The sequence below is a fragment of the Ochotona curzoniae genome, unplaced genomic scaffold (genome assembly GCF_017591425.1).
Source record: "Ochotona curzoniae isolate NIBS_2020 unplaced genomic scaffold, NIBS_Ocur_1.0 scaffold_4701, whole genome shotgun sequence".
NCBI classification, from domain to species: domain Eukaryota; kingdom Metazoa; phylum Chordata; class Mammalia; order Lagomorpha; family Ochotonidae; genus Ochotona; species Ochotona curzoniae.
In genome coordinates this window covers 1,308,864-1,335,383 of record NW_024467122.1, presented here as the reverse complement: position 1 = coordinate 1,335,383, position 26,520 = coordinate 1,308,864, and the positions used below count along the sequence as shown (strand labels likewise).

At 57.5% G+C, this 26,520-nt stretch overlaps 1 protein-coding gene across 1 annotated transcript in view; it reads left to right on the top strand.

Moving 5' to 3' along the window:
• Positions 1–26,294, top strand: part of AKAP13 (A-kinase anchoring protein 13) — a 99,325-nt gene extending 73,031 nt beyond the window's left edge. The window contains exons 14-31 of the mRNA XM_040969773.1: positions 1,533–1,665; positions 4,429–4,541; positions 4,988–5,140; positions 5,631–5,878; positions 7,390–7,515; positions 7,613–7,730; positions 9,947–10,195; positions 11,923–11,999; positions 12,215–12,396; positions 12,479–12,561; positions 14,806–15,000; positions 17,015–17,176; positions 18,192–18,262; positions 18,603–18,647; positions 20,169–20,219; positions 20,489–20,938; positions 22,346–22,709; positions 23,166–26,294. Of these exons, the coding sequence (XP_040825707.1) occupies positions 1,533–1,665; positions 4,429–4,541; positions 4,988–5,140; positions 5,631–5,878; positions 7,390–7,515; positions 7,613–7,730; positions 9,947–10,195; positions 11,923–11,999; positions 12,215–12,396; positions 12,479–12,561; positions 14,806–15,000; positions 17,015–17,176; positions 18,192–18,262; positions 18,603–18,647; positions 20,169–20,219; positions 20,489–20,938; positions 22,346–22,709; positions 23,166–23,215 (2,870 nt within the window). The 3' untranslated portion in view covers positions 23,216–26,294. The remainder of the gene's footprint in view (positions 1–1,532; positions 1,666–4,428; positions 4,542–4,987; positions 5,141–5,630; positions 5,879–7,389; positions 7,516–7,612; positions 7,731–9,946; positions 10,196–11,922; positions 12,000–12,214; positions 12,397–12,478; positions 12,562–14,805; positions 15,001–17,014; positions 17,177–18,191; positions 18,263–18,602; positions 18,648–20,168; positions 20,220–20,488; positions 20,939–22,345; positions 22,710–23,165) is intronic.
• The last annotated feature ends 226 nt before the right edge of the window (positions 26,295–26,520 follow it).

The window sequence follows — 26,520 nt, the reverse complement described above, 5'->3', positions numbered from 1 at the left end:
AGGTTCCTTCTGGGAATGGCCTCTGACCCACACAAATGTCCTGAGTCTCATTTTATCCCACATCAGCCATAATGTGTTTTAGAGGAAGCAGTGTGGATTTCACATCATGTGCACTTGGGTCCCAGCATCCCTGCTGGATGGTCCTGTAGCCTAGAATGTTCCTGCGTCTCTTGCGCAGTGAGGTGTCATGGCGTCTGAGTGCTTGTGGCTGTGCAGTGAGAACTCCTGTCAGGCCCTTCCTGGCAGGTGCTCCCTGGAGGAGCTGTGCTTGTAGCCATGCTCTCAGCAAGGCCTCTGAGCTCTGAGATGCTCAAATAAGGAAAAGTTCCTTCTAGGCTGCCTTTTCCATACAAGGTGCTGTTGGTGCCTTGGGCTTTGCCTGGTGCCTGGGGGCTTTGCTTGGTGGGGGCTCTGTCTGGTGGGCGCCCTGCCTGCCAGCCTATCCCTCTGCTGCCTCCTACATCCTGTTGACTCAGCCTGCAAAGCTGTTCTGCCTTCCCGCTAGTGGTTCTCGTTTCCATGTCCCTCTCCCTCTGCCCTGCTCGCATCTGTACCGTGCTATAAGAACAGGCGTTCTGTCTCAGCTGACCGCGTGTGCTCTCTGTTCTCCCCTCAGACACACGTGGGGCATGCGCATTCCCCTGCTGTGGGGCCTGGCCACGCGTCATAGTTCTGGTGTCTGATGCCGATCTTCCTGAAGCACTGAACCTGTAACAGCCTCTCCTCCCCCAGTCTTACTTCCTGCAGCCTGTGAGCAAGATCACCCGAGGGGCCTGTGAGGCAAGCCCTCCAGTCCCAGCACACAGAGGGCTGCAGAGTGCTGGCAGGGCCAGGAGGGAGATCACCCAAGGGGCCTGTCAGGCAGGCCCCCAGTCCCAGCACACAGAGTGCTGCAGAGTGCTGGCAGGGCCAGGAGCGAGATCACCCAAGGGGCCTGTGAGGCAGGCCCCCAGTCCCATCACACGGAGGGTTACAGAGTGCTGGCAGGGCCAGGAGCGAGATCACCCAAGGGGCCTGTGAGGCAGGCCCCCAGTCCCAGCACACAGAGGGCTGCAGAGTGCTATCTGACGGGCCTTTGCGAGCTCTGCTGTTGGCCACTCCCGAACAGGGTGGCCCCAGTTCCTCTGAGGTTCCTGTTGGCACCTGCTCCCAACCTTGACTGCATGATTCCCATCTCGCCTCCCCGGCTGCCCCTCTTGTTAGTCTCCTGCTTGCCTTCCCAGATACATGGTGCCAGCTTGTCCTGTGCGTGAAGGACAGCTGTCGTGCCGAAGCGGAGTCGCTCAGCCCAGGGGGTGTCCTCCTTTCTAGTTTGTCCATGCTGGTTTTGCTTGTTACCGACAATGTGACATGGAGTAATTCAGGACCTGCATCTGATATCAGACCCATACTAGCGTAGCCTGCAGAACAGCAGTGCCAGCCTGTTGCAGAGGTTTTCTCCCAGTTTCCCCTCAGAGAAAATCTGTGTGACAGCACCTGCCAAGTGGACACAGGTATGTGGTGTTCCAGTTGGATGCTGTCTTCCCCTGCAGCCTCGCAGCCCAAGGAACGCCCTCGATCCGCAGTGCTCGCCGAGGAGGCCACTGCTGCCCCGGCATTCACCAGCAGACGCTCCCAGCAGGGCGTCTCACTCTCCAAGAGCGTCTCCATACAGAACATCACAGGGTAGGTGGCTGGCGAGTCCTCGCCCGGATCGGGAATCGTGTGTGGAGTACTGTCTGTCATCAAGACGACCCCAGCAGGCTGAGCTGCATCATCCAGCCCTCCTTGTGAAAATCTTTCTAGATCAAAACAAGGAGAATAGAAAAAAACGATTTAAGCCTAAATTTGTCCTTTTGACTACTTCGATGTCAGGCTTTCCTGTCACTCAGAGGACCTGGGCTTGTTTCATGTCTCTTAACTGCTTGTGTCTAAAGTCACAGGTCAGTTTCTTAGAAGGCAATCCTGAGGCAGCCACTACGGTTGGGCTGCCAGGTCCCTCCGGGGCCTTACTGTTGACTTATACATCAGATATCAGCACAGCGCTGGCTGTGATGTCGCTGGCTATTTGGGGTCACATGCCTACCCCCCATCAAATGAATAACTCATTGCAAACGTGGGATTCAGTGCATCTCTTGCATGTCTCTGAACCTTGGCCGGGAGTTCCAGCAAAAGGACACAGTCTCCTTTTGTCTCTGTCCCCTAGCCTCTGTGTCCTCTAACCTCTGTGTGCTCTAACCTCTGTGTCCCCTAACCTCTGTGTCCTCCAACCTCTGTGTCCCCTAACCGCTGTGTCCCCTAACCTCTGTGTCCCCTAACCTCTGTCCCCTAACCTCTGTGTCCCCTAACCGCTGTGTCCTCTAACCTCTGTGTCCCCTAACCTCTGTGTCCCCTAACCTCTGTGTCCTCCAACCTCTGTGTCCCCTAACCGCTGTGTCCCCTAACCTCTGTGTCCCCTAACCTCTGTGTCCCCTAACCTCTGTGTCCTCCAACCTCTGTGTCCCCTAACCGCTGTGTCCTCTAACCTCTGTGTCCCCTAACCTCTGTGTCCCCTAACCTCTGTGTCCTCTAACCTCTGTGTCCTCTAACCTCTGTGTCCCCTAACCTCTGTGTCCCCTAACCTCTGTGTCCTCTAACCTCTGTGTCCTCCAACCTCTGTGTCCCCTAACCGCTGTGTCCCCTAACCTCTGTGTCCTCCAACCTCTGTGTCCCCTAACCGCTGTGTCCCCTAACCTCTGTGTCCTCCAACCTCTGTGTCCTCTAACCTCTGTGTCCCCTAACCTCTGTGTCCTCCAACCTCTGTGTCCCCTAGCCTCTGTGTCCCCTAACCTCTGTGTCCTCTAACCTCTGTGTCCTCTAACCTCTGTGTCCTCTAACCTCTGTGTCCTCCAACCTCTGTGTCCTCTAACCGCTGTGTCCTCCAACCTCTGTGTCCTCCAACCTCTGTGTCCCCAGCCTCTGTGTCCCCTAACCTCTGTGTCCCCTAACCTCTGTGTCCTCCAACCTCTGTGTCCTCCAACCTCTGTGTCCTCTAACCTCTGTGTCCCCTAACCTCTGTGTCCTCCAACCTCTGTGTCCCCTAGCCTCTGTGTCCCCTAACCTCTGTGTCCTCTAACCGCTGTGTCCTCTAACCTCTGTGTCCTCTAACCTCTGTGTCCTCCAACCTCTGTGTCCTCTAACCGCTGTGTCCTCCAACCTCTGTGTCCTCCAACCTCTGTGTCCCCAGCCTCTGTGTCCCCTAACCTCTGTGTCCCCTAACCTCTGTGTCCTCTAACCTCTGTGTCCCCTAACCTCTGTGTCCCCTAACCTCTGTGTCCCCTAACCTCTGTGTCCCCTAACCTCTGTGTCCTCTAACCTCTGTGTCCCCTAACCTCTGTGTCCTCTAACCTCTGTGTCCCCTAACCTCTGTGTCCTCTAACCTCTGTGTCCCCTAACCTCTGTGTCCCCTAACCTCTGTGTCCCCTAACCTCTGTGTCCTCCAACCTCTGTGTCCTCCAACCTCTGTGTCCTCTAACCTCTGTGTCCCCTAACCTCTGTGTCCTCCAACCTCTGTGTCCTCCAACCTCTGTGTCCCCTAACCTCTGTGTCCTCTAACCTCTGTGTCCCCTAACCTCTGTGTCCCCTAACCTCTGTGTCCTCCAACCTCTGTGTCCCCTAACCTCTGTGTCCTCTAACCTCTGTGTCCCCTAACCTCTGTGTCCTCTAACCTCTGTGTCCTCTAACCTCTGTGTCCCCTAACCTCTGTGTCCCCAGCCTCTGTGTCCTCTAACCTCTGTGTCCTCTAACCTCTGTGTCCTCTAACCTCTGTGTCCCCTAGCCTCTGTGTTCCCAGCCTCTGTGTCCCCTAACCTCTGTGTCCCCTAGCCTCTGTGTCCTCTAACCTCTGTGTCCCCTAGCCTCTGTGTTCCCAGCCTCTGTGTCTGGCTAATGTCTCCCTCGGGTATATTTTCTTTGTATTTCCACTCTCTCCCAAAGCCCTCCTTTCAAAGTTGTACCATTATCAGAATTTATGTGTGTTATGGCATTGACGAGTTGGCCTTTGATAAAATGTAAAGTTGTAACTGGTTGGCCTTGTGTCTCATGACACTGATCTGATCGAGTGCTGCTGTGCTAGCAGTTGGGTTCAACTGAGAATGTCCAAACAGTTGCCCTTGTTTTCAGTTTGTGGTCTGCAGTGGAGAAAGTGCAGTAGTTAGGCAGCAAGTTTTAAATAAATGTCTTTTGGAATGGGCAGTGTTCTGAAGCCCAAAACTCTCCCTGCTGCTTGTCATTTTTTAAAATGCTCAGATGGTTTGGGTTTGCAGTGATCTTCAAGTTCCCATGTTGGTTGCCGCTTTGTGCTTGGCAGAAGGTGTCATAGGTGGCCAGTACCTCCGTGGTGTCCAGGTGCTCTGAGAACAAATGGCTTGCTGGATACATTTGGCTGTATTTACCGCTTCTTATCTCTAGAGTTGGTAATGATGAGACCATGTCCAACACGTGGAAATTCCTGTCACACTCAACGGACTCACTCAATAAAATCTGCAAGGTCAACGAGTCAACAGAATCGCTTACTGATGAGGGTAAGAGGAAGAGGGACCCACAGCACATTGCATGCTGAGCTGGCCGTCCTTGCCCCATTGTCAGCTGTGCACTGAAGGGTGCCGGCCTTTCTTCTGGCCACCCGTGTCTTCTGCCCCTGTGGCTGCCATGCCTTCCCCCTCCTGGACTCCTTGCACACATTTAGAACCAACATTCCTGGTGTGTCGTCCACCAGCTCTCTGCAACTTGGAGAGACCCTTCCGGTCCCAACTCCATATAGGAATCGGGTCTTTATATGCGATGCTTATCACTCCCAAGCAGAGTCTTGAATCGTGGGTCATGCCACTGGGGTGTGGACTCCTGCAGTTGTAGGAGGCGCTTCCCCTGCACAGCCATTGTAAGGGCAGGGTGTGTGTCCTGTGAAGCCACTGGCTGCTGAGGTCGGGCTTTGCCACAGTTGCAAACCCATGGTCTCTGACACTTTGAGGCGTAGGTACGGATATGAACGAGGGGCAGCTGATGGGAGACTTTGAGATCGACTCCAGACAGCTGGAGGCGGAGTCCTGGAGCCGGGTTGTTGACAGCAAGTTCCTGAAGCAGCAGAAGAAAGATGCAATCAAACGACAGGAAGTGATCTATGGTAAGACGCCGATGTGCGGTTGCATCGTCCAGTGTTTCTAAGCTGACAGCTTACTGCACTGAGAAAAGTTAGCTCTTTCACAAAAGACATGGGGAAATTTTCCTTTAAGAACTTGGGGTCGCAGGGTGTGAGCTTGAGAGTGTCCCTTTTTCCACTTCACCTCAGTATTTTCATTTTCCGAGCATTTGTGCGGCAGTTGACTCCCGTGGCTGTCTGCGAACCAGACAGGACACACGGTGTCCAGCAGCACAGTCTGCAGGGGTACTGAGTACAGTGGAGACTCATTTGAGATGGGTGGAGCCCAGGAAACCTGTCCTCAGAAGGCAGAGTTAGGTTATGAGCATACTCAGGGTTAGGGTGTGGTAGGAAGAAGCAGCTTCTGACCCCCGATGGAAGGTTCCAGTGGGGCTCTGGCTGCCTTGTGGTTGCCCGGGTGAGCCCCAGGAGGAGCCCTGGTCCCAGCCTTCCCGTGTCTCTGCCGTCCTCACAGAGCTAATGCAGACCGAATTCCACCACATCCGCACGCTCAAGATCATGGGCGACGTCTACGGCAGGGGCATGGTGACCGAGCTGCTGTTTGAGCAGCCGATGGTGGAAAAGCTGTTCCCCTGTCTGGACGAGCTCATCAGCATCCACAGCCAGTTCTTCCAGAAGATTCTGGAGCGGAAGAAGGAGTGTGCAGTGGATAAGAGTGATAACTTCCTCATCCGAAGGATAGGGGACGTGCTTGTCGGTCAGGTGAGGATGTTGGCACTGCTGCGGGCAGCTTGGCTCTGTGAGCCTCCGTGTGCTCTCCTGTCAGATGGAAAGCACAGTGGGTTTCTCCTAAAGCTGACGAGGAAGTTAGAGTGCGTTGTCTCCACAGAATCCCTCATTCGTATGTTAGCCGTCCTGCCTCCATCCAAAGCCCCGGGTGTGAGCCAAGGCGCCCTTGCTGGCAGCATGAGCTAACCCCTGTGCCTCACTGCTCAGCCAGCATCGTCAGCTTGGGCAGGAGCAGTGAGAACTGCCCTGACATACAGAGCGCCCCAGTAAGGCCGCCTCCCCGTGCGTGGGCACAGCTGGTTCTGACACACTCAACACTGCACAGCTTTCAAAATGCTCTTGTTGGGAAGGTTCATGCCTGCTCCCAGCACCTTGACAGGCAAAGGGTTGTGACTGGGATCGGGGACGTTTTCTGCTTCTGGGTGGAATTAAAGGCTACCTGCCAGTGATTGGACATTTGGCCTGTCGTCCTCTGCATGAACACAGTAGGACTTGCATTCTTTCTCTGGCTTCTGTCTGCAATGAAAAGAATGCAGAGTGCATGGCAGCATAATTCACAGCACACAGTGCTGTCAGAGGTCATCGCAACTGTAGGCTGTGTTACTCCGGGTGTGTGGGCATGCATGTTTATAGCTGTGTTACTCCGGGTGTGTGGCATGCGTGGTTTATAGCTGTGTTACTCTGGGTGTGTGGGCATGTGTGGTTTATAGCTGTGTTACTCGGGGTGTGTGGGCATGCGTGGTTTATAGCTGTGTTACTCTGGGTGTGTGGGCATGCGTGGTTTATAGCTGTGTTACTCGGGGTGTGTGGACATGCGTGGTTTATAGCTGTGTTACTCCGCGTGTGTGGACATGCATGGTTTATAGCTGTGTTACTCCGGGTGTGTGGCATGCATGTTTATAGCTGTGTTACTCTGGGTGTGTGGGCATGTGTGGTTTATAGCTGTGTTACTCGGGGTGTGTGGGCATGCATGTTTATAGCTGTGTTACTCTGGGTGTGTGGCATGCGTGGTTTATAGCTGTGTTACTCGGGGTGTGTGGGCATGCGTGTTTATAGCTGTGTTACTCTGGGTGTGTGGACATGCGTGTTTATAGCTGTGTTACTCGGGGTGTGTGGCATGCGTGGTTTATAGCTGTGTTACTCGGGGTGTGTGGGCATGCGTGGTTTATAGCTGTGTTACTCTGGGTGTGTGGCATGCGTGTTTATACATGTGTTACTCCAGGTGTGTGGGTATGCATGGTTTGTAGATATACTCACGCACTGGACATTTGGGAGATTTCCACTGCTGTGTACACCTGTGTGGGTGGACGTGTCTGGACGTGCTGGGCCCGCAGTGGTCGTGGAAGTTTGGAGGGACTGGGCGTCTGGTACAGGCTGCTGTGGCCTGTCGGGGCGTATTGCTGAACCGACACTCCAGGTTTGCAAAGTGCTCATTGGATGTTGCAACCTGGCTTGTGGAGTCAGTGCTGCTCTCTGTCCTGCAGTTTTCGGGTGAGAATGCAGAGCGTTTGAAGAAGATCTATGGCAAGTTCTGTGGGCAGCACAACCAGTCTGTGAACTACTTCAAGGACCTGTACACAAAGGACAAACGCTTTCAGGCCTTCGTGAAGGTACGGGGGTGGGCGATGCCAGTGCCCGTTAGCACCCCTGTCTCAGCTCGAGCCATCTGCCAGGAGCAGACCTCATAGTTCACCTGTTCTCTTGCAGAAGAAGATGAGCAGTCCCATCGTACGGAGGCTCGGGATCCCGGAGTGCATATTGCTGGTAACCCAGCGGATTACCAAGTACCCGGTCTTATTCCAGAGAATCTTGCAGTGCACCAAAGGTGAGTCTGCTTTTCCTCCCAAGCTGATTGGCCAGCTGTCTCCCCAGGCAGCAGCAACACCAGAGCGCCTGTGAGACGCTGCTTCCTGTTCACTGGGACTACAAGAGAACCAGCCCTGTGTTTGATCAAGAAAATGTTCTTCTTGAGTAAAAGCTTGGAATGTTCTAGTACCAGAGTAAGAGTGGGCTAACACCAGAGGGAAAGGAGCCACCTACTAGTTCCATCCAGACTCAAATGACTCACTCCTCCTCTGGGGGCTGCAGTGCTGCTGCTGCTGCTGCTGCTGCTGCTGAATCCACATCTCCTAACTGCTCCCTCCTCTCTCTCTCTCTCTCTCTCTCTCTCTCTCTCTCTCGCTCTCTCGCTCTCTCTCACTCTCTCTAGCTCTCTCCACCTCCTTCCCTCTCTCCCTCTCTTCCCCTTTCTCCCTCCCCTCCCTCTCCCCCTCTCTCTCCCTCCCTCTCTCTCTCTCTCTCTCTCTCTCTCTCTCTCTCGCCCTCCCTCTCTCTCCCTTTCCCCCCACCTCCCTCCCTCTCTCTTCCTCTCCCTCTGTCCCCCACTCCATCTCTCCTCCCTTCCTGCTTTCCCTCCCTCTTTTCTCCTCTCTCTCTTCCTCTCTTTTACTCTGTCCTTCCCCCTCTCTCACTACAACACCCTCCCTCTCTGTCTCTTTCATCCTATCTTGACTTATAGGCAGTTATATCAAAGATTTGGAAAGCAAAGACAAAGCCCCTACTTCTCTCCTCTGCCTCTTTCCCTCCCTGAATGCCTGTGGGGCCTTTGGAGTATAAACACGGCTCACACTCCCCATCTGTCCATGCCCTGGGCGTGTACACACGGCTCATACTCCCCTTCCGTCCATGTCTTAAGCATGTACACATGGCTCACACTCCCCATCTGTCCATGCCCTGGGCGTGTACACACGGCTCACACTCCCCATCTGTCCATGCCCTGGGCGTGTACACACGGCTCATACTCCCCTTCCGTCCATGTCTTAAGCATGTACACACGGCTCACACTCCCCATCTGTCCATGCCCTGGGCGTGTGCACACGGCTCACACTCCCCTTCCGTCCATGCCCTGGGCATGTACACACGGCTCACACTCCCCATCTGTCCATGCCCTGGGCATGTACACACAGCTCACACTCCCCATCTGTCCATGCCCTGGGCATGTACACACGGCTCACACTCCCCTTCTGTCCATGTCTTGCGTGTGTACACACGGCTCACACTCCCCATCTGTCCATGCCCTGGGCGTGTACACACGGCTCACACTCCCCATCTGTCCATGCCCTGGGCGTGTACACATGGCTCACACTCCCCATCTGTCCATGTCTTGCGTGTGTACACACAGCTCACACTCCCCATCTGTCCATGCCCTGGGCGTGTACACACGGCTCACACTCCCCATCTGTCCATGCCCTGGGCATGTACACACGGCTCACACTCCCCTTCTGTCCATGTCTTGGGCGTGTACACATGGCTCACACTCCCCTTCTGTCCATGTCTTGCGCGTGTACACACGGCTCACACTCCCCTTCTGTCCATGCCCTGGGTGTGTACACACGGCTCACACTCCCCTTCTGTCCATGTCCTGGGCATGTACACACGGCTCACACTCCCCATCTGTCCATGCCCTGGGCGTGTACACACGGCTCACACTCCCCATCTGTCCATGCCCTGGGCATGTACACACGGCTCACACTCCCCTTCTGTCCATGTCTTGGGCGTGTACACATGGCTCACACTCCCCTTCTGTCCATGTCTTGCGCGTGTACACACGGCTCACACTCCCCTTCTGTCCATGCCCTGGGTGTGTACACATGGCTCACACTCCCCTTCTGTCCATGTCCTGGGCATGTACACACGGCTCACACTCCCCATCTGTCCATGCCCTGGGTGTGTACACACGGCTCACACTCCCCATCTGTCCATGCCCTGGGCGTTTACACACAGCTCACACTCCCCATCTGTCCATGCCCTGGGCATGTACACGCAGTTCACACTCCCCTTCTGTCCATGCTCTGAGTGTGGGCTTTCTTTAGGCTTGCACTCAGGATAGCAGAAGTGCTAGGTACCTGGCCTCATGTTCAGTGCTTTTTCATGGTTTTGTGTGAGCGCAGAGGGAGTGGCAGGGAGCACAGGATGGGTGCTGGCTCTCCTGGGCCCTCTGCTGTGAGAGCTGCCCAGAACAGAGCTGTGCTTTTCTCCAAGACAATGAGGTGGAGCAGGAAGACCTCGCCCAGTGCCTGAGCCTTGTGAAGGATGTTATTGGGGCTGTGGACAGGAAAGTTGCGAGTTACGAGCGGAAAGCGCGTCTCCATGAGATTTACACCAGGACAGACAGCAAATCCATCATGCGCATGAAGAGCGGGCAGATGTTTGCCAAGGAGGATCTGAAGCGCAAGCAGCTGGTACGCGACGGGAGTGTGTTTCTCAAGAGCTCTACTGGCAGGCTGAAAGGTGAGGTGTCCTTGGGCCCCGGGGATTTGTGCTTCACCTGGCCGGACGCCACCTGGGAGCACCAGACCTTTCTTGGCTTCTAACCTGGCATTGAGGCAGACTGATTTGAAGTAGCAGCCAGAGTGATGGGAATGAGCTGACTTAGGCAGGCAGGGACAGTGGAGTTGAGGTAATGGAAAACCACAAAGGACAGCATGTTCTGGGCCGTGCCTGTGCCCAGGGGATGCCAGGGGATGCTAGGTTTGACAGTTGGTGTACTCAAGTCTTTTGTCCTCTATAAAGCAAAAAGCAAAAAAAAAAAGGCACTGCCTTCCGTTTGGTTTCCCTCAGACTGCCCACGTGGCTCGCCATATCCACCTAGAATACTAGGTCAGCTTTGTTCTCCGGTGTATCTCATTTTGGCCAGAGCAGTGGCTGCCCTCGAACATGCCAGCAGACTCTGTCATTACCACCTTGTGTGGGGAGATGGGCTCGGCATGGTGTGCCTGAGGCAGGGGCGCACGAGCAGGACAGCGGAGACACCCGTGAGTTTGGGCCAGCAGCGCTGCTCGGATGTGGACAGAAGGGCAGGAGATGTGCAGAGCAAAGGGCCTCCCTCCTGTCAGCACTGAGTGGGTGTTCACGATGCTGTGCAGAGTCCAGGTTCCCTCCCCTGACCCACGGACTCTGCTCTGTACAGGCCGTGTGCACTGCGCCCGGAGACCAACAGAGGCCCCACGCCTCTTGAGGGCCTCCGTGCTCAAGATATGCTGCAGCTTGGAGCCTGCGCTCTGCTCTTGCCTCTCCACAGCTTATTCCATCATTCCCAATAAAAACTGCTGGCCCCAGCTGTGGGGGTAAGGCTGTGGTCCAGCCGGGGGCTGGAACAGGAGGTGCTGTAGCCTGGAGTGCCTCTGCGGGAGACAGCAGTTGCTGTGGAGTCGTTTTCAAACCCAGGGGAACTCCAGGAGTAGCCAGACCTGTCAAGGCCCTGTGGTGAGGGACAGGGTGGATTTTCTTCAATCCCCTGGCACTGATCATACAGGTGTCAAGATCCAGGCAAGGCCAGTGGCCTCTCGGGGGCAGACCCCCTCACGTTGTCAGGGCTTTGCAGTGCGCTCCCCAGGAGAGGGGCTCCAGGAACCACAGGGTTGCAGGAAAGGCCAGTAGCGGCCCCGCCTCTGGGGGTGCTCCCTGACTCAGTCCTGCCCTTGCCCTCTGTCCTGTGCACTGGAGGGGAGTTCCTTCTGGACAGCCGGGGGCTCTGAGCAGATCCACTGACGGAAAACGTCATGACCTTCTATTGCCAAGCCAGCTCTCAGACTCAGAGGTGGTGGGCTCCTTTTATTTCATTTCTGTGTTCCTAGATCCAGCTAGAGATGTCTGTTTCCATGCAGAAAGCTGTTGTGTAGAGAGGGGCAGCATCAGGGCTGTGCACAGGCCGTCATCTTCTCCAGCGGGCGAGGCCCACATCTGGGGCTCCTTTGCCTTAGCTGTGTGCCTGCACCGCACCAAGGCAGCCTTCCTGTGCGATGTGTCCTCACAGGTTGCTGGTCACTTCATTTTGAAAAACTATTCTTAAAATATTGCCTTAAGGGATATGTCTTTCCAGGGCTGTGGTGACCTGCAGAGCCTGAAGACCCTGGCTGGGCCGGGCGGCCTGGGCTTTGCCCCAGGCGTGTTCTGCTGCCCGGGCTGTGGGGAAGCTGCTGAGTCCTCACTCTTCCCTCTTTGTTTCCACTTTGCAGAGGTTCAGGCGGTTCTACTCACTGATATTTTAGTTTTCTTGCAAGAGAAAGACCAGAAGTATGTCTTTGCCTCACTGGTAAGTGACACTGCTATGATCAGGCCGGGTGTGTTGCGGCGAGGCGGGCTGGACGGGTACGGCCTTGAAGCCCTGGCTGGCTGGAGAGCTTGTGAAAGAGTCCGCCCCATCACAGCATTGCCCTTGCTTTTGTCAAAGTGTCTGATCTTGCATTGCACCAAAGCCACCCTCCAGTGTTGTGTGGTGTGCAGTGGCCGTCTCTCTGCTCCTTGCAGGACCAGAAGTCCACAGTGATTTCTCTGAAGAAGCTCATTGTGAGGGAAGTGGCGCACGAGGAGAAGGGCCTGTTTCTCATTAGCATGGGGGTGAGGGACCCCGAGATGGTGGAGGTCCACGCCGGCTCCAAGGAGGAGAGGAACAGCTGGATGCAGACCATCCAGGACACCATCAGCACCCTGTGAGCACGCCCCCGGCCCAGGACCCCTGGCGCAGGCGGGCGGGAGCCTGGCAGCTGAGCAGCCTCTGCATTGTCTGTCTAGGAACAGAGATGAAGATGAAGGCATTCCGAGTGAGAATGAGGAGGAGAAGAAAATGTTGGACACCAAAGCTCGGGAGTTGAAAGGTCAGCTGGGTGGGCTGAGGGGTTTGGAGGCCGTCATGGGGCACAGGGGATACTGGTCGTCATGTCTGGGTGTCGGCAGCACAGCAGGGTCTTTGCCAAAATTCACAGTCAGTTGTCAAACTCGGACAAAAGGGAGAAAAGAACATGAGAATGGGAGATCTGGGGCATCTCTGTCACCTGCTGCCACCCCCTACTTTGTCGTTCACCTGTGTGTTCATCAGGGAGCAGGGGCCACCCGAGACTGACTTCCAGTTTGGACACTGGTTTTTGGGGCCTGCTGGCGTGGTGGCCTCGCTAGCATCCTGCTTTATAGAAGAGGACACGGAAGAGCAGTTCACAGCAGCAGGGCACGAGGCCTGGGCTCCCTGACATGCCAGCACCCCGCTGCAGGCCGCTCAGGGGAGCTGCGCGGGGAGAGCACTGCAGTGGGCTGCTGCAGGGAGCTGCCCGCGTCCTCCCAGCCTTGCTCTGGAGAAGGGGAGACAAGTCCGAGCCAGTCCACAGGTCGGGGGTTAGCCAGCCATCCACATGGGGTAGGCAGCAGCTGGCAGGGCACTGCATCTGCAGGGAGCTGACCACATGATAGGGTGGCACCAGGGCTGGAAAGGCAGAGCAGCCTTGATTTCTTTGGTTGACATCAACACAACTGGGAGGGTCGCCGAGGGCGTGGAGGGGCCGAAAGTGGGCAGGCCAGCAGGACGTCTGTGGAGCTGGGGAGAGGGACAGTGAGGTCGCCAAGCCTGGGGGAATTGCAGAAACTGCTCTGCTGTCACACAGATGCCAAGATCCAAGGAAGCAGAAACAGGACAGGCAGATGAACTGTTTAAACTTTAAAAAAATGAACTGTCTAAATAATCTAAACTTTAAACAACAAAATGAGTCATCCCTGGGGGCAGACCCCCTCGCGTTGTCGAAGGCTTCAGCACTCCCTGGGAGAGGGGCTCCAGGAACCACAGGGCTGCAGGAAAGGCCAGTAGCAGCCCCGCCTCCAGGGGGCGCTCCCTCAGTCCTGCCCTTGCTGGGCACACTCTCTGGGCAGCCCGGTAGCTCTGAGCTGAGCGGCAGTGCTGTGGCATAGTTAGTTGCTGCCTGCAGACCCTGCGTCTGCGTGGGCGTCAGTTCACCTTTTCACTGCTCCGCTTCTGCTCCAGCTCCCTGCTAACCTGTCTGGAAATCCAGTGGAAGATGCCTCCAGTCCTTGGGCCCCAGCCAGCCACCTGGGAGACCCAGATGAAGTCCCGAGCTCCTGACTGTAACAACCATTTGGGGAGTGAACCAGCAATTGGAAGATCACCGTGTGTCTGTCTGTCTCTGTCTCTCTCTGACTCTGCTTTTCAAATAAAATCAATCTTTTCAGAAGATTTCTAAAACATAATTTTTACAGATTAAAAAATAAAATAGGAGCTGGCATGGTAGGTTAAGCTTCTGCCTGCAGTGGCAGCATCCTGTATGAGTGTCAGCTCATGTCTTCACTGCTCTTCTGGTCCAGCTCCCCGCTGATGTGCCTGGGAAACCAGTGGACGGTGCCTCCAGAGCTTGGGCCCTGCCCAACCCATAGTAGCCGTTTGGGGAATTCACCGGGAATGCAAGACCTCTGTGCCTCTCTGCTTCTGCCTCTCTCTGGCTGCTTCTTGGATGGGGTGGAATAGGACAGGACAAGGGCAGGGTCAGAGCAGTGTTAAACAGCCTGTACATGGAAGGGGGGAGTGGTCCGTCTGGAGACGGCCTTTGCTAGTGGCACTCCCCATGGCAGGCAGTGTGAGGGTGCTCACCATCGTTGCCAGCCCACAGAGCGCCCCGTAAGGCAGGGACTGTCTGGGGTGGCTGGGGTGCTGCCCTGCAGAGAGCACAGCTGTGCAGAGAGGAGAGTGGAAGGGTCCTTGAAGGCACTGACTTGGGGTGAGTGGCTGCAGACTGCTGGCCATGACAGGAAGTGGGCAGTACAGCAGCAGGGGGCAAGAATGAGGTCCTGGCTCGCCAGGTTGGGCACTCCCATGTCAGCCGTGTTTGCTGAGAGCCGCTCTCCACGTCAGATAATTGTGGAGAAAACCGTGTGTCTCCCCCTTACCCACATGGCTAATTCTAGAAGCAAGGTGGTCTTGACAAATGTCCCAGAGAGGAAACTTGGTACTGGACACGGGCCCGTCCTGAGGACAGGGTTAGTGCTGTCCCTACTGCATGCTGCCACAAGGTGGCACTTGTGTCCTGGTCCTAACATGCCGCCCTGCCCCGTCTGCCCTACAGAGCAGCTCCAGCAGAAGGACCAGCAGATCCTGCTGCTCCTGGAGGAGAAGGAGGTGATTTTCCGGGACCTGACCGAGTGCAGCACGCCCTTACCCGAGGACTGCTCCTCAGCACACAGCCCGAGAGCTCTCTTCCGCTCCAGCACGCAGGAGGCCCTCAGAGGAGGCCCGCTGATGAAGAGCGCCATAAGCGAGGGTAAGTGGTGCTCGGCACACCCCGTGAGAGCTGCTGCTTTGTCCCGTGTCCAAGAGCCAGGGAGCTCCCGCCACTTTGATGGCTTCCAAATCCTGGAACTCAGGCCTCCTATGGGACCAGTGGGAGCCCCACCTCATGAGCCACCGGGGTGCTGGTGCCATCCCCGTTAGCGGAACACAGCCCCAGGCACTGCAGCATGGCATTGGAGGTCCCAAGCATTCGCCCAGTTTTTACTTTCCTTCTGAAGGACGGAGCTGTGACAGTGCCCTAGTTTAACACCCAGGCCTTGTGCGGTAGTGACTCACTGTCGGGGGGCCGGGGAGCAGGTGTGCACGCCCTGCTGGGGCCTGCTGCTGCTGCTTCTGCCACAGGCCAGTGCTGCCTCCGACCCCCTGCCCACCCCTGTCTCAGAGCCCCCTGTGCGCTGTGCTGGCAGTACTGCAGCACCCACTCTGAGAGCGGGTCCCTGGCTGCCTTCCTGGGTGGGTGGCATCTGCTCTCCTGCCCTGTGCTGTCCACCAGGCCAGGCAGGGGAGGGCCTCAGAGCTCAGTGGTCAGGTGTCCCAAGCAGTGCCATGGGACAGTGGGGACCATGGGCTTGCTCTGTGCATGAGGCCGTGTGTGCTGGGAAGTTGTTGGGTGGGCAAGGGGCCCGTGTTCCCTGTCCATGTCACCAGGTATACTGTAGCCTGGGCTGTCGCTAAGCAGACTCTGGCGAGGGTGGGTTCCCAAGACCCTGCTGCTTACCTGAGTCCCTGAGGCTGTCCCTAGGCGCAGGTGGCTGTGCCAGCATGGGCCTCGTTGCCTGGCATGGTGCGTCCCAGAAAAGCAGTATAGACCTGCTCTAGCTGGGGAGACCTGCCTGTCCCCAGGCCTGGGTCTGCACAGACAACAGTCACTCTGTCATCGGCATGTGTCTTCTTTTTCTTTTTCTTTTTTTTTAAGATTTATTATTTTTATTGGAAAGGCAGATTTACAGAGAGGAAAGACAGAAATATCACCCATCTGCTGCTTTACTCCCCAAGTGGCCACAATGGCCGAAACTGAGTGGATCTGGAGCCAGGAGCCTCCTCAAGGTCTCCCACGTGGGTGCAGGGTCCCAGGGAGCCAGATGGGAAGTGTAGCAGCGGGAACATGAGCCAGCGTGCATGTGGAATCCTGGCACTGCGGACAGGGTTAGCCTGTCCCCACACTGCCCTGGCCCTGCTGTGTGCATTTCTCATGTCCCCGTTTGGGTGTGCTTCCGCGTCCCCGCCTCCTTTGGCCGTTCTCTTCCTCTGGCTGCTTTAGCATGTAGATGCTGATTTGACCTCATTGGACCACCTGCTCTGCGTCCCTTCGCTCTTTGCCCACTCTGTCCCATAGGCCTGTCTTCCCGTGAGCTCTGTTCCCCAGGAGCTCAGGCGTCTGTCTGCTAACAAGGATTGGACTGGAGTGTTTTCACTTCTTCACTTTTATTTGCAATTAGCTTCTTACATTTTGAAATTCAGATAGCTTGCTCACTTGCCAGAACTTCCCCAGGTTGTTTCTGGGTTGTGTTCTTTCAGAGCCAGACAGCTGCTTTCCCGGGACTTGCTGGCCCTGGTCCCTGACCCCTGACACTTCTTTCCTAGTGTCTACTCTGCCTCAGCCTGGAGGATGGCTCCTGCCCTCATGTACCGTGGCAGAGTACTGGCCGGTCAGACGTGAAGTCATGTGCCCCTCGCTCCCACTCTGCGTGGAGGAGCCAGGAGCTGCCGTTTCCCTGGCTGTTCGAAGGCCAACCCCTCACTGGGACCAAGTGTCTTCGGGCTGCTTTGGGTGTGATCTGGCAGCCGTGTGTGCCCTGTCTGCTCGTCGTCCCTCCTCATGGTTTCCTGGGCCTCATGTAAATCAGCGTGGAGGTTTCACCTCTCAGGTTCTGGTAGAATCCCCCAGAGCCAGCGTGCACCTGAGCCCTCGTCTGAGCCCAGCGTCCTCGCATGACGTGCTCTGTGCAGCTGCGTCCCCTCATGTGCTGTTATCTCTTTCCCAGTGGAACTCCTGCAGGGCCTGGTGAGTGCAAGTCTGGGCGGCATGATGGGGCAAGTGGCCAGCAGCCCTGCCGAGCAGGAAGGCGCCGTGGGCCCTGTGTCCCTGCCGCGGCGAGCAGAGACCTTCGGCGGGTTTGACAGCCACCAGATGAACGCTGCGAAAGGTAGGGGCTTGGGCACACGCCTCCGACCCCCAGTTACACCCCCAGTTACAGCCACACTTACACCCACAGTTACACCCTCAGTTATACCCAGTTACACCCACACTTACACCCCCAGTTACACCTACAGTTACACCTACAGTTACACCTACAGTTATACCCCCAGTTACACCCCCAGTTACACCCCCAGTTACACCCTCAGTTACACCCACACTTACACCCACACTTACACCCGCAGTTACACCCACACTTACACCTACAGTTACACCCCCAGTTGCACCCTCAGTTACACCCAGTTACACCCACACGTACACCCTCAGTTACACCCCCAGTTACACCCACACTTACACCCGCAGTTACACCCACACTTACACCTACAGTTACACCCCCAGTTGCACCCTCAGTTACACCCACACTTACACCCTCAGTTACACCCCCAGTTACACCTACAGTTACACCCCCAGTTACACCCACAGTTACAGTTACACCCACAGTTACACCCGCAGTTACACCTACAGTTACACCCTCAGTTACACCCACAGTTACACCCCCAGTTACACCCTCAGTTACACCCACAGTTACACCTACAGTTACACCCAGTTACACCCACAATTACACCCTCAGTTACACCCACAGTTACACCCTCAGTTACACCCAGTTACACCCACACTTACACCTCAAGTTAATACCTAGTTACACCCACACTTACACTCACAGTTACACCCCCAGTTACACCCACACTTACACCTCCAGTTAATACCTAGTTACTTACACCCACAGTTACACCCAGTTATACCCACACTTACACCCACAGTTACACCCACCCTGCTCGGGCAGGATGGGCTCCGGAGGAGCTGCAGGGCAGCCAAGAAGCAGCAGCGTTTACCTTCCTCCTACTTCGTGGAGGCTGTCTCCACAGGGCACCTGGAGCGCTGTCTGCCTCAGGCCGGAGGCATGGCCCAACGCTCTGTGTGTCAGCCCCGAGGTGTGACCCCAATGCTGTGTGTGTCTTGTGTAGGAGGTGAGAAGGACGAGGGAGATGAAGGCCAGGACCTCAGGCGCACGGAGTCCGACAGTGGTCTAAAAAAGGTACCTGGTTCTCCATACCTGCTCAGCCCTCCCCTCGGGGCACAGCACCCTCGGAGCTTTTCTGTCTCCATCTTGGCTTAGAAGTCTCCCTTGGGCCTTCAAGAAAGTCCTGCATTGTTTCCAGGGTCACACCTTACTGCTGCTTGCCCTGCCTGGCCTGGCATTGTGCCTACCTGCACAGCAGGACCCTGCTAGGACTGGTGTCCCACACCGCGGGGCATCCGTCAGCTTCAGGAGCGCTGGCTATGCCCTCTCTGCCACCGGGGAGAGGCCGCACTGGCAGACTGAAGGCAGCCTTGCGCGGGAGGCTCACTTCTGAGGCATCTGTCTTGTTTTGTAGGGTGGGAATGCGAACTTGGTGTTCACACTGAAAAGGAACAGTGAGGTAAGGACCCTCCTCACCCCCCGCCGGGCTGGCGTTTCTGCCTGCTGCAAGGTGACTGTCCCCAACAAGGGGAGGCCCGGCTGCCCTCACTCTACAGATCGGGCCAGGGTCAGCTTCCTGTCCTCTTCTTGCTGCCCCACTCAGAGTGGCATCTTGGATTTGGCTTGTGGCCATGCCCTTGGCCTCTCAGTGCTGCTGTCCATCAGCCTTCTGTGAACATGGGCAGTGCACCCCCTCTGGAGTCCGAATGCATATGGCTTAGCCTTGTTCACACACCTGGATCTTGAAGCTTCAGGGCTCAGCCGCGGAGGCTTACTGGGAGTGATTGGCGGTGCCAGCTAGGCCTCTGTCCAGTGCCTGTGTACCTTCTGTGGGTGCTGCTTCTCAGGGCTGTGCCTGCCGAGGTACTGTGTGGGTCTACCTTCCATTCTGCTCCCCTTGGCTTATAAGGGCCCTGACGCAGCAGCAGTGCTGCTGGCCTTCACATGTGCCCTGGAGAGGCCTGGAGCCTGCTGCTAGGAGGGGCTGTGCCCTGGAGAGGCCTGGAGCCTGCTGCTAGGAGGGGCTGTGCCCTGGAGAGGCCTGGAGCCTGCTGCTAGGAGGGAAGAGTTAAGACTAGCCTTGCTCCTACTTCGAGGCCGTGCCACCCTTACTGCCTTAGGGCTCTGAGCTGCATTGGTTTGTTTATCTGAACGAGCTGGAGAGAAGGGGAGAGGTCTGTCTTGCATCTCCCTTACTGGCTGCAGAGGCCCGGAGTGGACCAGGCTGGAGCCACGAGTCAGCACCTTCCTCCGGCTTTCCCATGTGCGTGCAAGGGTCCTGGCACTTGGGTTGTTGTCCACTGCTTGCTCAGGCCAATAGCAGGGAGCTGGAAGGGAAGTGAAGCAGCTTGAGAGACAGATCTGTGCCCACAGGGGATGCCAGCCTTGCAGGTGATAAATTGACCCGCTGCGCCCTGCACCAGCCCTGAGCCTCACTGTTAACTGTGTCATCGTGGGGACAGGAGGCAGCTTTAAGGGAGGGGAGAGGGTGGAGAGAGCTTGGCGGGAGGGTGGTGGAGCGGCTTTGCATCTGGCACCTTGTGCTGTGAGCGATGAGGCAGGCTGTGTAGACCCAAGGGTGCTGATCCATGCCCCAGATGCTCAGCTGGACCTGCGGGCTGGGGGCCGAAAGACAAGGTGCGTGAGAGGATACGCGTGCTCTCCGGAGACCTGCGTGCTGTCATTAGCGTTGCATTCTGTTTGTCAGTGACGTTTTGGTATTATTCTGAAAATGCTGGTATCTCAGTAGTGCGCTTGACTCGCCAAACACAATCCCGCCCCAAGAGCTGCCTGCCCGGGGTGAGTGGGCTGTCTGCGAGTTACATGAGCGGCCCACTGCTTTCTCGCCTCACTGCAAGCATGGGGCTTCTTGCTGGTCTCCTCACAGCACTGGGCCAGGCTGCACCAAGCCCCGCTGCCTGCCTGGCCCAGTGGCTGTCAGCCAGGCCCCGCTAAGCGTCATTTTCCTCTCTTCTTGCAGCAAGTGGCAGAGAGCATCGTGCACCTCCACCAGCTCCTGAGCCGTCTGCAGGTAGGCGCCTTGCCCGCCCTCAGCCCTGCCCCACACAAGCATCCCTGGGGCCTTAAGGTTAGCTTGTTTTCCACTGGGGTCTCCCAGGTGCACCTGGGGATTTGCAGTGATCGCCTGGCGCCTGCTCGGGGTAGCCCACATCTGGGGCTGTCCACCCCAGCTTACTTCCTGTTCTGGAGCTGGACCTATCCCACTTGCACAGCACTACTGCCAGCTGCTCGGTGGCCGCTGCGGTCCTCACCCAGCTCTCCTCCCTTCTGCCTGCCCAGGGCGTGGTGCTCCAGCAGGACAGCTACATCGAGGACCAGAAGCTGGTGCTGAGTGAGAGGCTGGTGTCTCGGGGCCTGGCCCGTCCCAGTTCGCTCATCGAGCAGGAGAAGCAGCGCAGCCTGGAGAAGCAGCGTCAGGGCTTGGCCGACCTGCAGAAGCAGCAGGCCCAGCACGTGGAGGAACGGCGCAGGCGCGAGCGCGAGTGGGAAGCCCGTGAGCGGGAGCTGCAAGAGCGGGAGGCACGGCTGGCCGAGCGGGAGGAGCAGGTGCAGCAGGGGCGGCGCGAGCTGGAGAGGGAGCAGGAGGAGCTGCGGCAGAAGAAGGGAGCCTACCAGAGTGACCTGGAGCGGCTGCGTGCGGCCCAGAGGCAGCTGGAGAGAGAGCAGGAGCGGCTGCGGCAGGACACAGAGCGGCTGGGCCAGGGGCCTCTGGAGCGCGACCCCTGCCAGGTAACAGGCTCTGCAAAGCCAGGCCCAGGGGCAGCACCGGCAGCGGCCTTGCACTGAGAGGATGTGGGCCTGTCTCACGGAATCTCCTTTAGGCACACGCAGGGGCGGGACGGGGGTACTGCTGCTTCTGCTTTGGGCGTGTCCGAGAGACTGCAGTGACAGCAGTGTTGGACAGTGTGCCCAGGGACGGGAGGGCTGGGCTAACTCCCCGCCATCTTCAGCTCACGAGCAGCCCTCTCTTCTGTGCTGTGGTGGGTCCAGTGTTGTGCCCAGGATTAGCCCTGGCTGGCAGTGCCAGCACTAGGCTGGAGTGCCCGTTTGAGTCTCACCTGCTGTGCCCTTCATCCACCCTCTTTGCGCCCACAGGAGGTCCAGATGGCGGCCCAGGCTTCTGGCTTTGGCCTGGCCAGCCCTGGCTGTTGCTCGTATTTGGGGAGTAAACAAGTGAATGTGGAAGCAGTTGCTGCTTTTCCTCTCTGCCTTTCAAGCAAATAAAATAAGTAAATCTTAGAAAACGGGCGTATCTCCCACTTGAAGGCCTCAAAACTGGTGCTCTGGTGGGGAAAGCAAGGTTGCAGGAGGCCCGAGCCCGGGATGCCACGGTCAGGAAGTGGCCTGAGATGGCCGGGACCTCAGCCATCAGGCTCTGATAGAGCAGGTGGGTGGCAGCTGCCGGCCTGCCACACAGGTGCTGCCACAGGGTGCTCCTGGGAGGCCTTGGGAGGCCCACCTCTGTTCGCTGTGCTGGCTGCTCATGGGAGCGCCCAGGTGCTCAGCGCCCTGATTCTGTGTTGAAGTTGGTGCTGTCCCATGGTGATTCTAGCACGTGGGTATTCATGACAGGTGAAAAGCTGGGGTAGACACATGTCTGCCTGTCTTCAAACGCCCACCTGGTTGCCATGGTAGCCTTGAATGGTAAAAGACAAACGGGCATCTTCCAGAGGGGGTGGCCTTCATGCCCTGCACAGGTGCAGGATGCATGGCGAAGGGTTCCAGGTGGTTATGTGGCTTTGGCTGGGGCTACTCTCCCCCCAGGACAGCTGGCCTCCTACCACAGGGCACACCTGTGAGAGATCTCCTTTGTCTGGGCTGACCCCTCACTGGGAGCTTGGCCCTAGCAGGCATCTGAGCTCCTGGTGTGAACCAAGGCCCTCCATGCCTCAGCCTTGAGAATGGGGCTCTTGGTGTGTGTTGGTACAGGGCTCTGTGCTCCGGAATGCTGAACTCAGTGCAGGTGACACAGGTGCTGGTGGCCTCCACGTGCCATTGCTCAGGTGTTCCTGTCCTGAGCAGGGGCGGGGTGCAGCGGCCCTGAGGGCCACGGGGGAGTCTCCAGACAGCACAGTGGGTGACCTCAGTGGAGCTGGGAGCCGCCGGCAGCATGCTGACTCTCTTTGCTGTGCGCAGGTCTCCCGGCCGCATGGCAAGCTGATGAGGATCCCGTCCTTCCTTCCCAGCCCTGAGGAGCCGCCCCTGCCACCTGCACCATCCCTCGTCAAGTCTGGCTCCTTGGACTCGGAACTGTCCGTGTCCCCAAAAAGGAATAGCATGTCTCGGACCCAGAAAGACAAGGGGCCTTTTCACATGCTGACTTCAGCCAGCCAGACTCACAGGGGTCCAGAGGGGCCGGGCCTGCCCCCTGGCTGCTCCTCCTCCTCCTCCTCCACTTCCTCGTCCTCCTCCACAGCCTCCTCCCGCCTGTTTGGCTTAGCTAAGCCCAAGGAGAAGAAGGAGAAGAAGAAGAAGAACAGAGGTGGACGCGTCCAGCCAGGTGAGACGCCCTCCCCGTCTGTACTCAGCAAGAAATAACGTTTGCGCCGTGGAATTGTGAAAGCTGGGACAGCCCCACGGGCCCCTCCCCACACGGGAAGCGTGCCCTGACGACCAGGCCCCCTTCACCTGGAGGTGCTGGGCCTCGCAGGAGTGCTGGACAGCTGGGACTGTGATGCAGCCAGGAGGGGCCTCCGTGCCATCCTCCAGCAAGCCCTCTGGGCCCCCACATTAGGTGGGATGCTAAAAAGATGGCTGTGTTGGCAGCTGTTGTTCTTACATCCAAGTGTAGAGGGGTGTCGGGGTGAGGGAGGTCAGGGCAGCCTCCCACACTGAATCCCCCAGGAGATGCCATGTGCAGGAAGTGCAGCTGCCACGAGCCCCTTCCCTGTTGGGCTGGGAGGAGGTGAGAGAAGCTCCCTTCTGACCCTCCTCTTCCCTGCCTTCCATCTTGCAGAAGGCCCAGTGCCCGAAGCACCAGCCGAGGGGGAGGAGATCTTCTGCTGAGCCTCTGGCCCATGCTGAGGCAGCTGCTGCCCGCACTGCCTCCCGCTGTCCCGCCTGCATGCCCAAGTTCTTCGAGCACCAGACGCTTGTCCTCCCAGGCCGCCCCGGAGCAGCCTACCTCGCACTCAGGGCCTGGACTTTGCTCTGGCTGTCCCCTGTGAACACCCAGGCCTCCCAGGCAGGGCTCGCAGCAGCCAACTCCAGGGTGGGAATCCTGGCACGTCAGGGACCCTGAAGGCTGAGTGAGTGGCCGCTGAGCCTGAAGCTCCCTGCCTTTCATCTGAGGGAACAAGCAGAGGTGGGATTGTGTCTGTCCACTCGTAGGGACCAGCTGCAGCATGGTGCCGCAGCGTGAGCTGGGAGGCTGGCTCAGGGCATTCAGCTCCGCCCCAGAACCCTCAGGCTGCTTCCTCTCAGGGGAGAGCAGGCAGGGCACTGGAGCCGCCCGCCTGATCTCTGCGTTGGGCACTTAGGGAAATAAGATCTTGTTTTATCACCAAATCCAGAGGAGTATACTGGCTTTCCAAGGAGTCTGCCCTCCTGTTCTGGGGACAGATCAAAAGCCGCCTCACCAGCTCTCTGTGCAGTGTGACTTCCTGGCTGCCACTGAGCGGCCTCCCGCTAATGTCCTGAGGCTCTGGGGTGGCTGCTGGGGGTGCCTGGCAGACCACGCGTGGGGGGAACTGGGCCGGGAACTTCTCCATCTGCGTCAGGAGGCCATGGCCAAATTTGGTTTCCTGAAACATTGTTGGAGTCAGACGTGTCGGCGCGCAGCTGCCCAGGTACTGCCTGCTTTCTTTCTCTCCACTCCTGTTTGCGCTGTTGAGGTCTGTCTGCTGACTTCCCCATGGGCGTGTAGGGGACAGCTTTGTCACTGCTGCTTCCCCAGGGTCCCCGGAAGGGAGACCCTGGGCAGTTTAGTGCATCCCATGTGGCCTTTGACCCTGCGCTGTACCCTCAGTAGCACGGGGCCTGAGTGTACTCTGAGGAAATGCCAACGCCTGTGCCTTGGTGCTCGTTGGCGAGGTGCAAGCTGGCCTTGCAGCAGGGGTATTTATCTCAGCGTATTGAGAGATGAGGTGTTGATTGTGTAGCCTAGCCTTGTTTTATTTATTGTGTGTGCGTATGTGCGTGTGTGAGGGCGCGCTGCGCTGGCCGTGCGGGGCAGGAGGCAGCGTCTGGGCCACTCACACACGCGTCTTCCCGGGATCCTATGGGGACCTGGGGAAGCTCAGGCCCGGGCCTGCCCGCTGCAGCCTGGGCATTTGTCACAGTGTCGTCCTTGTCTGAGAAGCCCTGAGCAATCTCAGCTTGTTTGTAAGTCTGACGCCCTCTCGTTTTCCTGTTGGAGCCGTGAGGTCCCCTCTGAGATCATGAGTGGGAAGCTGTCCGGTGGCTTCACCCCAAACCCCAGCCAAGGCGTGCTGGTGTCCTGGCCTGTGACCAGGGGCCCCGTGGGCCTGAGTGGACACTGTCCACAGCCCGGATTCAACTTGCAGCTTCCCCTGCCCCCAGGCCGCGGTGTCAGGTCTGCTCTTGGGGTTTTGGTAGCCATGGTTTAGGTCTAGACCTCACCTCTGCCCACCCCACCAGTGTGAAGAGCTTGACAGGCCTGGGACCAGAGTCTCAGGTGTCCTGGAGTCCTTGTCAGGAGCATGTCCTGTGAGCCCAGTGCCCACTCAGCTGCCTAGGGTGGGGATGTCTCTGGCCCCTGCCCCCTGCCTTGCAGCTGGCCACAGGACATTGGTTGCTGCTGCGGCTGCTGGGCTTTGGCCGTGGCTTGAGAGTTTGGGTGTGCCCTGGATCAGGCGCCCGACCTGTCACTGTCCTGATGATGAACATTGTGTCCCCCAAAAGGTCCCCCCTTTGAACCAAGTGCCTGGTTGTGGGTGGCTTTGTGGAGGATGGGCTGTGGGTGACTGCCTTTGGTGGCCAGCTTCCTTCCACAGAGTCCCCCACGTGCCTGGCTCCTCTGGTGCCACCCCGGCCCCACGAGCTGTCTTCTGGAAAGGTACGAAGTCTGCCTTTGTCCTCATCCATGTCTCAGGGCGACAGCACCGGCCACCGTGCTGTCTTCTCCTCACCCGGGTCTCCCTGCGGCCCTGGGGCTGTGTCAGGTCCTTTGCACGTGGCTGGACTGACTGCACCCTTAGAGGGTAGCACCCTCACCCTTGGGGCTCTACTTGCAATTACTTCCTGTTCTTTGTCTCTGAAGCTCTTGCTCCTCAGCCAGTTCGTTCTTGCCCAGGATGCTGGATTTGCCCCGGAGCAGAGATGTACTCCAAGGACCTGTGGCCACTCGTGCTGCAGGACAGCCCGGCTTGTGGGTGGACTCTGTCCAGCATGGTGTCTGACCGTGTGCCCGGACACTGCCTGCCTTCAGTCAGCCCTGGCATTCCTGCCCACCCCGAGACTGAGGTCGGAGGGTCGCTTGCACTGGTTCTTGCCTTGGCTGTCGCGTGAGTTTGCTAAGTCCCCTTGAGCTTGGGTCGGCCACCTGCTGGCCAGGCTATAGAGTGGAGTGCGGTCACGCTGCCATGGCAGGGGGCAGGGGGCGATGGGAAGAGGCAGACACCTGCTTCTTCAGTTACTCTGACTTCCCCAGTAGTCAGCAGGCTCACGGGCTGGAGGGAATACTGCCCGCTACATGCCACTGTGCACAGGAGCCGGGTGGCCTGCCCTCCCCTCCCCTAGGGACCTCCAGGGCACTGAGGGGCCTGCCTCCTCCTTTACCTGTGGCTCAGGGTCAGCTGATGGTCTCCTGTGTGTCCCCCACTTGCGTGTTATGTGGGGGATAGCCGGCCGCCCAGCCCTGCTTTCTCTGTTCAGCTCCCAATGTCCCGCCAGCATTTCTGCGCTCAAACCATTGAGTGAGTCTGCTGGCACTGCGTGCTGTATATCGATCTGTAATTATGTACAGAGTGAGGCAGTTGTAAACTGCACCTTCTTCCTTCAGTGTGTTTTCTGGAATCTTGCCACAACATACTGGCTTTGTATTGTATTTATCTTCCTTCCGGAGTTACTGACTGCAGACTTGTAAAGTCCTCCCCTTCCCAAGCAATAAACTTCCTTTGAAGGAGTGATTGTCACCACTGACTCCAGGGGGAGGACCAGGGCCACCCCACGGTGCAGCCTGCTCTCTGCCCCAGCAGGGGAGCCTGTGGCATGAAGCCGCTGCTGCCACGTGACCCAAGGACCCCAGTCCTGACGTGAGCAAGATCCTCCGGTCCAGACACAGACACGGGGGAGTCAGAAAGACCTGGGGACAAATGGAGTGAAAACCAAGAATTGCAGACCCTTTCCCC